At 34.5% G+C, this 12,811-nt stretch overlaps 2 protein-coding genes across 4 annotated transcripts in view; both read left to right on the forward strand.

The window, feature by feature from the left end:
- Positions 1-399: 399 nt before the first annotated feature.
- LOC111416532 (zinc finger BED domain-containing protein 5-like) lies at positions 400-1,038 on the forward strand. Its single transcript, XM_023048581.2, has one exon. It carries the CDS (start codon positions 400-402, stop codon positions 1,036-1,038), a length of 639 nt encoding a protein of 212 aa, XP_022904349.1.
- A 3,336-nt stretch (positions 1,039-4,374) lies between these two features.
- LOC111413781 (Rho guanine nucleotide exchange factor 2) overlaps positions 4,375-12,811 on the forward strand; it is an 80,568-nt gene continuing 72,131 nt past the window's right edge. For all 3 annotated transcript variants that reach the window (XM_071197009.1, XM_071197012.1, XM_071197018.1), the window contains exon 1: positions 4,375-4,686. In XM_071197009.1, the coding sequence (XP_071053110.1) occupies positions 4,655-4,686 (32 nt within the window). In that variant the 5' untranslated portion in view covers positions 4,375-4,654. The remainder of the gene's footprint in view (positions 4,687-12,811) is intronic.

Raw genomic sequence — 12,811 nt, forward strand, 5'->3', positions numbered from 1 at the left:
AGATGTTTAAAATGACACTTTACAACATCAACACTGTTTGTAGTTCTGCATTAAAATGAAGCTCGCACTCTTTCAAACGACCAATCATTTTCACGAATCATCTACAATCGTGTTCTATTAATTGACGCAAATCTTCCAGATTCATTTAGTCCCCGATTTAAGGATAAGTCATCCAGGAGGAATGCTCTCCAGAATATGAAGGTATATATGACCGTTTCATGGTAAAATAATCAGTCCTAACAACATATTCCCTATGATGCCTCATCAGATGTTTAGATTAAATCGCTATGCTTGCCTGGTTTCAACGCCGGTTCGAGATTTTTCAAAAACAAAAAGTGCAAGATAGAAAGAGTATCAGAGAATTTCAAATTTCTGTCTTGGTGGACAGAGAAATATGGCATGATTAGTAAAGGTGACAAGGCGGTGTGTGTTTTATGTTCTGGAACATCGTCTGTGAAATGGCATTTTGAAACAAATCACAAATCCGTTAGTCAAAAAAGCAAACCAGAGCAAAAAGAATTAATTGCAAGTGTATTGAAAGACAGAAATAAACAGTCAACATCTATGACTGAATATGTTCGCAAAAATTGTCATACGAGCGCGGCAAGTTACGCGGCTACATATGTCATTGCTCGGCATAGTAAACCTTTTCAAGAGGGAGAGTTTTTGAAGGAAGTCTGGTTAGCATGCGCGTCCTCTCTTTATGATGATTTCGATAATAAAGATAAGATAATTCGGTGCATCAAAGATACTCCTCTTTCCAGAAACACAGTAAAAGAAAGAATCTTAAAACTGGCCGAAAATGTAACAGATCAACAAAAAATTAATATTAGCTCTGCTTCTTTTATATCTTTATGTCTTGACGAAAGCACTGACGTCGCTAAATCTGCTCGTTTAGCTGTTTTTGCTCAATATTACGTTGGAAACGTCATTGAGGAAGAATTAATTGTGATCAAATCGTTGCTAACAACTGCAAAGGGCACTGATATTTGTACGGCTGTTAAAAATTCCCTTGCTGAAAAAGAAATATATTTTTAAAAAAATTGTTTCCGTAACAATTGATGTTGCTCCAAATATGGTGGGTAAAAAAGATGGTTTCATAAGTTTATTTCAAACAGACGTAGGGCATTCGATTCTTCAATTCCACTGCATCATTCACCAACAAGCCTTGTGTGCTAAGAGTGGTTAACATCTCTTGATAATGTAATGGCGGTGGTCACAAAAATAATCAACCTCATCTCGTCGTCGATGTTCGATGCTTTGTTAGATGAAGTCAACTCGGTGTACAATGGCTTACTGATGTAAAATAATGTTCGCTGGTTGACTCGCGGGAACGTACTTCAAAGATTTGTTGATTGCTTGGAAGAAATCAGACTGTTTCTGCAAAATGAGGGAAAAGTTGAAGAATACCCACAGTTGTTGGATGTTATGTGGTTTTCAAAATTGTTATTTTTTACAGACATATGCCAACATTTAAATAAGTTAAACATGAAGCCTCAAGGCATAAATAAAACAATTATCGTCATGGTAGATCTCATTCGCGCTTTTGAGACTAAACTGCAAGTTTTCAGGAACGATATTATCACCAGAAACTACAAGTATTTTCCAAATTTGAAAAAATATATCAAACGATTTGGAAATACATGAGAATCCAGACGAAGACCAAGTTACTGAAGAATTTATTTCTGTGATTGATTCTTCAATCAGGGAATTTTCAGCGAGATTTTCTCAGTTCAAAGAATTATCGGAAAATGCTAATAACAAAATTCTGGAAACATGGAGTCAGACACATTTAATTGTTTGAAGAAGCTGGCTCATGCTATTTTAACAATATTTTTATCAACCTATGCCTGCGAGTCATTATTTTCAGAGATAAATAACATTAAAGACTCGGTTAGAAACCGTTTGGCAGATGACTCCAGTTCAGCATGCATTCTGCTAAAAGTAACATCTTACAACCCTAACATAAGTTATTTATCATCTAATCTGCAACAACAGAAGTCACACTAATTTTACATTAATTTAAATTACGCGTATAATTGAAACATTGCAAAATGTTCCTATTTTTTTGTAGTATTGTTATTATTATCATTAGAAGCGCTTCGATAGCGGAGATCTTTAGCACTCACCGTATTGATAATTGATGGAACAAATCAATAGACTTAAAAAATTTAAACAAATTAACAGGATTCGCGTATGCATCATCCAGACATGAGATATTATGTAATTGTCTCTCGTTGGCATATAATTCACAGTCCAGCAGGATATGCATTACCGTGAGATGAACTTCGCAGCGCAAACATACAGGTCTTGGTTCTCGTTTTAACAAATAACCGGAAGTCAGTTGTGTATGTCCTATATGTAATCTCTCTAATTTCACCTGTTCTGATCTATTGAAGATAATGGACTGATTCCAAGGTTTTATTAAGGGTGTGATACGGTGTAGAAAACTTTCACTGCGTTGCCAATCATTCTGCCACTTATCATATACTCGAGATTTAAGTTGCCTTATGACATCCTTATGACGACATACCTTGACGTCAACACTATTACCGTCAGCCCCGTGTCCTGCTGCTTTATCTGCCCTTTCATTACCCTCAATGCCGATATGACCCGGTACCCATATAAATACGATCTGTTTTCCAGAAAACAAGATAACATGTAATAATTCTCCAACCATCCGTACCATCGGTTCGTTTGGACACTTGTAATGATTTAATAGCACTCAACGAGTCTGTAACTATAACAAAGTTATTTCCATTATGACTCATACGGATGAATAACAGAGCCCGGAAGATGGGATACAACTCCGCAAAGGAGATAGACGCAAAACTCTGCAAGCTCTATGAATAATCACTAACCCCAACCACAAACGCGCAACCAACCCCACTCTCCCTTTTGGAACCATCAGTATAAATAAAAACAGCACCATCATAGGCGTTAGTTATATTTCTAAATTCAGCTCTAAGCATTTCCCGTGGTGTACTTTCTTTAGCATAACATGCAAGATTTAATGTGAAAACGGGTTTATTTAACTGCCAAGGAGTAAATTCGATACTGCATAAACAATGTAAGGGGGGCATCGTAAAGTCTAAAGTTCCTAGCAGTTCTTTGGCCCGTACTACTGCCGGTCTTGTGGCTGTTGATCTGTACACAGGTAGCTGTTGGGAAAACAATATAGAGATTGGGTGCTCAGGTTGTATGCGTTTCTTTACAAAATAATTAAGAATTTGCCAATTACGCCGATGGTGAAGAGGGGCAATACCAGATTCACAATACAAACTATGAACCGGACTATTTTTTGTAGTAAATAAAGAGTTTTGAGTTGATAGTATTTATTACTATTATATTCCCAATAATCACAATGTCAAAATTTTTTGTGGCAGGTCTATGACCATATTAAACATTCCTTTAGAAAAATGGCACGTTGATACGTAAAGGTTCGCCATCGCTGTAATAGGTCAAGGCGTACGTAAGTAAAATATCGTTTCGTATATTAACTATGTTATATACTGTTCTTCACAATCAAACCCCAAGGTATTTGTATTGTATATTGCAACGCTTGTCGTCGCATGGTTTACCTACTAGATCTCAGTTAGATTCTGTGCTTATGTTCCCGACACATAGTACCGAGATTTACCATAAATCGTTTGCTGTCCAGACTGTAACCCTTTGGAATAGTCTGCCTACTGAGATCCGTAATATTCCTCACCTTGTAACATTTAAAAACCACCTAAAACGTCATTTATTGGCTCTCCAAGTATCTTCCTGAAAACTTTTTCTTCTCCCTTTTCTTCTCTTCTTCTACTTTTCTTCTCTTCTCTTCTTCTTTTATTCCAGCAACTATCATTATGCACCGTTTTTGGTGACCATAAGTTTAGCATAGCAGCTTGCCGTTCATTTATTGTTTTTCTATATAACTTAGTATACTGCTGATTGATTGGGTTGTTTGGAAGATATCGCTTACGCGATAAATCGACCCTTTTGCCCGTATTTATGTATTAAGTTAAATGTATCTTTAATTTGTATTTTTTATTTCTTGTTATGGCAATAAATTTATTTATTATTATTATTTATTTAAAAAAAGGTTGAGAAACACTGTTCTAAACAAAAAGATATTTCCAATCTACAAATTTCCCGTCATTTTTAAAAGGGTATATTGTTAAAAAATATTCTGCAGTGTGACAGTGTTATTTCGGAGTAATTATGTATTTACATATTTTAAATGCTGTATATTGACGAAATCTTATGTCACAAATTGTACAAAATAGATCTCATCCGAGTAATATAATCCCCTAAAGATTATGCAACCCATCGTACAATCGAGCATCGTGATGCTTGAACGGAGGGGCTATTTACAAAAACAAGATGGCTAACACTTGTTGGTCAACTAATGATTCCTTATTACTTATTTGAATTAATCCGGAGATATACAGTGTGCCTTATGCATTGTGATTCCGTGTTCGCAAACGAAAGCGACGGTTAACGAAATCGGTGCCTTCGCTTTGTAAGTTGTCCGCTATAACAAGTTTCTTGTGCCGTTTTTCTGTGTGTGTCTTGTTCGTCCATTCGTTCTATAAAAAAAAATGTGTGCACTTCTATTCGGGCATTGTGGTCTCATAAGAAGTGATGTCATTGATATAATTTAACCGCAATGGATGAGAATAATATGCACGTAAATGAAAGGTAAGATTGGTTTTGGTGCTTTTCTTTAGCGTTTGTTGACGCGTTATGTTTTAGTCGTTTTTATAAATTTTTACGTTGAAAATGAGTGTTTTCTGTTCCCGTCTTGTCTCGTCTTGAAAATTTCTCGTCTCCCTCGTCCGGTATTTATGTTTGTCTATGAGACAAAGAGGAGGAAAAAGAGAGAACGAGAAATCAGATTACGTGAACGGTTTTCGTACCGCATTTTATAACATACACACATACTTCCAGATGTCTGTATGTTTTTCGAATAAAGTTTAGTTTTGGTTCATTTGACTTTTAACAAATTGTTTTCAATGGGGTTTATTTCTTTAATGATGAACACGCTTGCTATAGGTGTTTTCGTGTTGGCGTTTCTCCTCCCAACTCCGGGAACTAAAATGTAAACAAACCATTTTACAAAGAAAAATACTTGAGATATTCAATATATAGAAATTAAAGATTTTCACTCTATAAAAAATTATCATCAAGTTTGAAAAATTCATGCAGAAATAAAGAAAAACTTTTTCATTGTGTTAACTAATTAATAAAGTTGATATTACCATAAAACTACAGTGACGCACAAAAGTCTACAGTGACAGACATAAATTAAGAAACCCTACAATAATTAACACTAAAGATTTAAAAATACATATCCTACTGTAAAGAAATTTAACACAGATAAGATTTCGGCAATTCAGCACCAAACAAAATGATTTTTTCCAGAACAATAAATACTTAATAACTCATATCATAATAAGTTGACACGACTAAAGTTAGGCAACTTCTCATAGTAGACGTCGGGGAAATCCTTATTTTTCTGATACGATAGCTTTTTTCTAGTCAGATACTGTCTGCCTAGGCAAACAGTAGTTCGTTAAAGTTTTATCATTAAATGTCTAGACAAATACTATTGGACAAGACAAATAGTATTTGTCTAAGCTTGTTTTAGGCAAATACCAGTTTTTCGATACAACAATGCAATATAGAGTAGGTACCAGTTCACAATAAAATAAAGTAGTAGAGATTATTAAGATAAGTAGCATACAGAAGGCTTGGGCTTTAATTTACGTTAGCCAGAAATATTTTTGAAAAGATTTACTCCATATATGCATTTGTTATGTTATTGATAATTTATCTGTGGACAATTTGTTATTGTGTTATGAGTACTCACAATTGTATAATATAAAAATGTTAATGGGGAGTTGTTGAAAAAATTTTCAAAAGTATTTTAAAGGTTTAATTCATGTTAAATTATAATACGCAATTAAATACTTTACATTCTGCTATTTGCCTGAAAATATTTTAGACATATACTGAAATAACTGATAGATGCCTAGGTAGATAGTATCTGACTAGGAAAAAGCTATTTACCTAAACCAATCATTTACCTGCGACATATAGATTGTATTACACACAGTTTACAAACCACTGCCTGACCCCATGCATCGTTAATTAAAACATTGTAGTACAATACCCTGGAAGACATACAGCGCAGATGTTAAAGTGCAAATTGTGAAAATGTTTGAGACAGGTACACCTCAAAGTGTCATTAGCTCCCAGTTTGCCATAAATAAATCAATTATATCAAGGATTATCAAACGCTACAATGAAAGACGTATAGTAGTTAGCACATTACGTTGTGGCCGCCCACGAATTCAACTAAAAAGGAAGATTTGATTAAAGGAAAATGTCAGATTAACCCATTTTTGCCTGCTAGTAAAATAAAGAGTCAACTTGATGAAGATCTTCACAAAAGCAAAGAATTAGTCGATTGGCTTTTGCAAAAGAACATTTAAATTGGACCATCCAGAAGTGGAATACGTTGTTGTTCAGTGGTGAATCAAAGTTCAACATGATAGATTCAGACAACATGTTCCACGTAAAACAGCTTGTAAATAAAAGGCTGGATCCACGTTACTACAAAGCAAGTGTGAAGCATGGCGGTGGGAGTTTGGGGTTGTTTTTCGGGTAATAGTGTTGGGTTGTAATAGTGTTAATAATAGTACATCGAATAAATAGCATAATGCATCGATTTGTGTATATAGAAGATATTTTACAAAACATCATGTATCCATACGTCGATGAAGAAATGCCATTACGATGAATTTACCAACAGGCAGTATACAGGTAAAACACGGCGGAGGTAGTGTCATGGTTTGGGAAGCGATAACAGCATTTGGTGTAGGAAAACTGCCATTCATTGATGGAATTATGTATCGGTATAAATATACAAATATTTTAGAACAAAATTTGAAGCAATCAGTGGAATGCTGATGGAAGAAAATGACCCCTTATCAAACATTGGTTGCTATGTTATGCGCCCAAGCAATTGAATACACCTCCTCAAAATACGGATTTAAATCCAATCGAGTATGTTTGGGAGCTTTGGGAACGTAAGATAACAGCAGAAGAGACAACAAACTTAGTTGCTTCAATGCCACGACGTCTGCGTGCTGTTATAGAAGCTCATGGAGGGCCAACGAAATATTCAGTTTTAAAAACTGTCGTTACATGGACCTAATAATTTATTTTTAGTAAAAAACTACTGTGTATGTAAACTTTTGTTCTATTAACTTTTGTATTATTTGTGAATAAGAAAGTATCTGTAATCACATTGTAATACTATTCAATGCTGTATGTAGACTTTTGTTCGCCACTATATCCTTACCCATATTTGTAATATATTATGAATATCCAATTTATATACTGGGTATTTATTAAACATGCGGCAAAACATCAAGGGGTTATTCGTTGGACTATTCTCAGAATAGTCCAAAGACAGAGAACAACAACAACATTTTATTACTAAAAATTACAAAATAAGCTTTCTAATCTAAGCTGAAATAAAGCTTACATTTTTTCTAATAACTGTTAAAAATGACCACCTCCAGCTAAGAATCCAATCGTCTCCTCATTGAGTGCCGAACTCTTTCAACAACACCAGGATCGTTTCTTATTGAATTACAGCCAGCAATTATACGATTTCGCAAGTCTTCACAATTTTCCTATGAAAAAGTGTAAACAAAAATTGAAGATTGAATTGATTTCGGGTTTTGCCGTGCGTCTTTACATCAAGGAGCATGAAGAAGATCCAGCAGTCGGCGGTTGCGGAACATTGCCATGCAAAGGGACACCAAATAGACTTCGACCAAACAAAGGTGCTGGCTAGGGACAACAGATATCACCAGCGACTGACAAGAGAAGCCATAGAGATCCACCGACATAGAAATAATGTCAACAGAGAGGATGGCTGGGAGCTTTGCAGAACATGAAAGATGGTGATGAACACGAAGACCTCCTCAAGTCGATCCACGGCGACCAATCCAGATCTGCATATGTTACTATCAAAAACTCACGAGCAATTCTACTAAAATGCGCTGGTGCACTATCGTGCATAAACCACATTGAATTTCTTATTGCCAATAGTACATTCTCTAGAAACTGATGTAACGTATGTTCCAAAATATTGCAATATACTTTGCCGGTAAGTTTTGTTGGTAGAAATACTGGACCAACTAGCCAGTTACCCACAATTCCAACCCAAACGTTTAACGAGAACTGATGTTGAAATCGTTCTTCACTTAGCTCATGTGGTTTTTCTTCAGCCCACACATAGTTATTGTGCAAATTCGTTATTACATTTCTTGAAAAATTCACTCATCAGTAAAAAGAATCAAAGTCAGTAGTTAAGGGATTTGAACTAATTTGCCCAAGAGTGCTTGAACGGGTTGTAAATGGTATAGGTACAACAAATAATTTTTAAGAATTTTCCAAACAGTCCCATTTTTTTTCCAGTAAAAATGCCTGGTTGTACCTCTATTATATTCAACACATTCTCTTCCAGTTCTGCCGTTCTGACTATTATTGGCCTTCCTGATCCTCCACTTTCTTTCATTAAGACGTTGATGAATACTTGGAAGGTTTTTCAATCAGGAATATTACGGTGGGGAAATCGGTCAATGTACAACCGCCTAGCTTTCAATGAGTTACCAGCAGCAAGCTCATAAATAAAATGCATGTCAGTCATCTCGGCGTTCATATAGCGATTCATGACAGAACTTTATTAACAGTAGTTAATAAAGTAATAATAAAAAAAATAATAACCAAACGTCATTCTGTCTCGATAAATTCCACATATACTAAGTCATCAATGGAGAGATGTATTCAATTAAAATAACAAAATATTAATACTAAATAAACTGCATTTCTTTTCAATATCATTTCTTCTATTTCGGCTACATTAGTAACTTTAAAAATGTCAAAAATGGTTCTTCTGAAAATTTTGTTTTGCCTATATCTTTAAAACAAAGCGGATTTTCAAAAATTATTAAAGGTCAAAATATTCTTAGAATAGTCCAAAGAATAACCCCTTGAATTTTTGTCGCGAAAATTATATTGTCTATAATTAACATCTTCTATAATTTTATGTCATATCATCATGCACAATTTTATGAAAATTTCCATACAGAAATATAAATAATATAATATAAAAAGTTGTAACTTTTAAAAAATGAATGTGATCAAACATTCCATTGCGTTTAACACTAAGCTTTTTTGTATCAAATATCATCAAATCGAACAAAGAAAGACACTTTATTCTCGATCATATCACCAGTATTGATATTATCAAAATCAAATTACCATTCAATCGCATTCAGTAACATCTATTTTTGCAAAGTTCCTTGCGTTAACAAGATGCTGCAAAAGGGAAACGTCAAATTTACGCAATCTACATTGCTAATGGGGACTCCTTAAATAACAATTTTTGGAGTAGCAAGAAGTAAATTGAGCAAGCGAGGAAAAAGAAAATCTAAGTGGAGGCAAATAACGAATTAAAATTAGGGATTTAACTGGTTTTTCTTTTGAAAATAAAGTGAAAGGTTGAAAGAAAATTCTCGCTCTAGCAGCTGAAAGAAACGTTACGAAATGAATTTCAGCTTAGTCTAAGCAAGGGATGTGTTTGCGAACATTTTTATGGTATATATTAAAACATATACAAACACTGACGAAGTGAAAACGCTATGGCCCAATTCAAGCCTTAGCCTCCTCAATTTTCCTCTCCCATTCATCACTGTCTTTGCTTTTTTTTTTTAATTGCAGCACTTCCGCATCTCATCCCAACCCCATTGTGCCCATTGTGTTCTGGGTCCCAACCGGTCTTCTACCTCCTAGCTGTCCTGTTAGTGTCTTTTTTGATATTCTGTCATCCTCTGGACATGCCCTTTCCACGTTAACCGTTTGAGCTTTATTTATTTTGTAACTTATGATTGCTCATATTTAGTACAATTTGTGGTTCATGCGCCTTCTTTACATGTTCTCGTCCCTGATTGGTCCCATTATTTTTCCATACATTAGTACTTTACGGATCATAGTTTATAAACTCTTATTATGGTTTTTCTGTAAACGTGTCTGAATTTTAGCATGAGTGGTGTGGCGTAATTTGCTGCAATTATTCTCTTAATTACCAACGACGAAGCCGTTGGCATGTGACATATTAGATCATAGGTATGTGAATTCTTGTACCACTTCAAAGTTGTATTCGTCTATTATGATGTTTCGTCCTATCCGCTTTTGTGGTTGCCTGCTCTGCACTAGGAGTTTGGTTTTTCTCATTGATTTCCAGGTCTATTTCCTTAGCTGCGTTTTCAAGTTCCCTGAAGGAGTCATCTATATCTGTTACCCTTCTTCCTAGTATGTTGATGTTGTCTATGCATATCCTACGAGTTGTTTTGAGCAGCTAAATAACGTCTATTCTGTGTCCAGGCTGGTCTTCCTTATTTTCCAGGGCCAGGTTGAAGAGCATGGGCGCCAGCCCATCTCCTTATTTCAGTCCTTGTGATACTTGAAATTTTTCTGTTTCTCTGATTTCTGACCAATCTTCTTACATTCTAGTTATATTACTCATTATTATGCTTATCATTCTAACCAGCTTTGGTGGAATCAACCGTAATTATTAGAGTTTACTTTTATGTTATTGTACGCTTTTTTAAAATCGATGTATAATTGAAATATTGTTATGTCGTATTCCTTTATTTGTCTGACGCTGAATATCAGCAGTTGTCCAGAGGATATCGCTAAGTCCTTCAAAAAAGGATGTCTTTTACTTGTATTGCTGCCGGTAAGTGGGCAAATTGTGAGAAGCCAATGACTTTGTTGGACAAAGCATAAGGAAAGCTCAAGTTTCAATCATTTCGCTAAGTATTTCGCGAAGAAGAATTTCTCCATCATAATGTTGCAAAGCTAAGTCCTTATAGTTCAGTGTTAAACCTAATCGAATTTGCATGATCTGTGTTAAGTGATAGTTGATTTGGAAGACACGATAACACTAATAATGTCAAATGGAGGGTCAATAAAAAATCAAATACAGGATGTGTAAATTAGAGGACATAACTTGAAACGGTAATCCTATAATTAACGTTGCTAATTGTAACATATTTATTGCCGATGCACATCCTCGCAATTTTAAATATTTATGATGTCACCATTATTATTATTATTTTCATTTGGATTGTGTTTAATGGTAATTTTAAATTTGATTCGTACTAATTTGAACTTAAAACGGTTTAGACGATAACGTAAGTTAAGCTTAATTCCATCGTGTGGTGGAATCACATAAAAATGATGATTTAAAAATTTCTGGTCTTTAAGAAAATTGATTGAATATTCAGTTTTGTTCTTCTATAGATGAGGGTTACAAGAAAAAAACATACAAAGTCGTCAGATGTAAAATGTTTTATTGAACATAAAGAGTTTAAAAAACATTTGCAACATTAAAAGTTTTTTTATTCTCAATTAAAAGGCATAAAATTTGTTTTAAAATAAATCTTATGAAATTTGACAATAGTATGAAAATACTGTTTGTAAAACATTCGCAAAAAACATTTTTATTACAGAATAAACAGGGGTAAAACCTATCACCTGTTTAAACAGGATGAGGTATACGGACGTGATTGGACTGAATTAGTCTCTCCAGAGAAGGCCTAGTGTTCCATCGATGGTGTTTGCGCGTGCGTATCTACGCCGTTTATCATTGGGTACTGTGAGCCTGATTGTGTTGAATCTCTATTATAAAATATATTATCTTCCAAAAATTACGCTTATCTGACAGACCATTAAATTGAAAGTAAGTCACTAACAGTCGTTGATAAGACTACTTTTCATCGCTTACATCTATCTGGGTATTAAAATCGAGGAGTATGTCTACATATGGATATCAATTCCTGAAAAATCTTCTCGAAGTTGGATATATTCACATTGCCCATCAATGCATCAATTTTGTAATGGAAACGATGATACTATCTGTAATGATAACATTAAAAGAAAGTCTATTTTAGAATCCGGATCGGACTTAGTGGCTAGTGGGTCCGGGATATATCACCAAATCACTGTGAAAGACTTCTTACAAGCAACTAAGATTAGAGCCAATTTTTTACAATTCTGTCATTGTGTGTCTATAATATTTTATATAAATTGTGTAGATTTACGAATGTTCGTTTGATTATGGTAAAGAATTCCTGGTAAAGTTAGTTTCGCTATTTTTGGTGACTGGTTTGATGAAAGTACTGGACCAATTAAGCAGTCTCCCAAAACACCGAGCCAAATGTTTAAAGACAACAATGACTTTAGCATGACATGGTTGTTGTGACCATTAACAATCGCATTTATTGATATCGCTTCATCGGTAAAATATGAGGACCTAAGCTTGGATATTCTGCAATTCTTCTTAGTATTCTAGAATGCTAATTTGAAAATATAAACAGAGATTATTGGAGCTCCAACTAAATATGAAATGGATATAACTAGTCTCCTCGTAAAATCTTTCAGATTAAAGAAGTATTCATTAGTTCTGCTGATTTTTAGATTTTCTTCTCCCACTCTTCTTAAAACTTTCGTTTTGTAAATGTAACATCTTTTAAATTTGAAAATCATTTCTCGGGTGGAAGATCAAGACTAGAGAATAGTTTGGTGTATATCTGAAATCCCTTGGATTGACGAAAATGTTTTTTTTTGTGGTTATGTAAACAAACGTTTCGGAGATTCTCTGAAGGTGCAGGGAAATTAGGTTAATAATGCAAATTGGCATAATCAAATATTGGTTGCTGTGCCACCTGATATAACACTCCAA

The sequence above is a fragment of the Onthophagus taurus genome, chromosome 1 (assembly GCF_036711975.1).
Source record: "Onthophagus taurus isolate NC chromosome 1, IU_Otau_3.0, whole genome shotgun sequence".
NCBI lineage: Eukaryota > Metazoa > Arthropoda > Insecta > Coleoptera > Scarabaeidae > Onthophagus > Onthophagus taurus.

Excerpts from the sequence above, each read along its gene's own strand:
- LOC111416532 (XM_023048581.2), top strand. The coding sequence starts at position 400 with ATGATTAGTAAAGGTGACAAGGCGGTGTGTGTTTTATGTTCTGGAACA.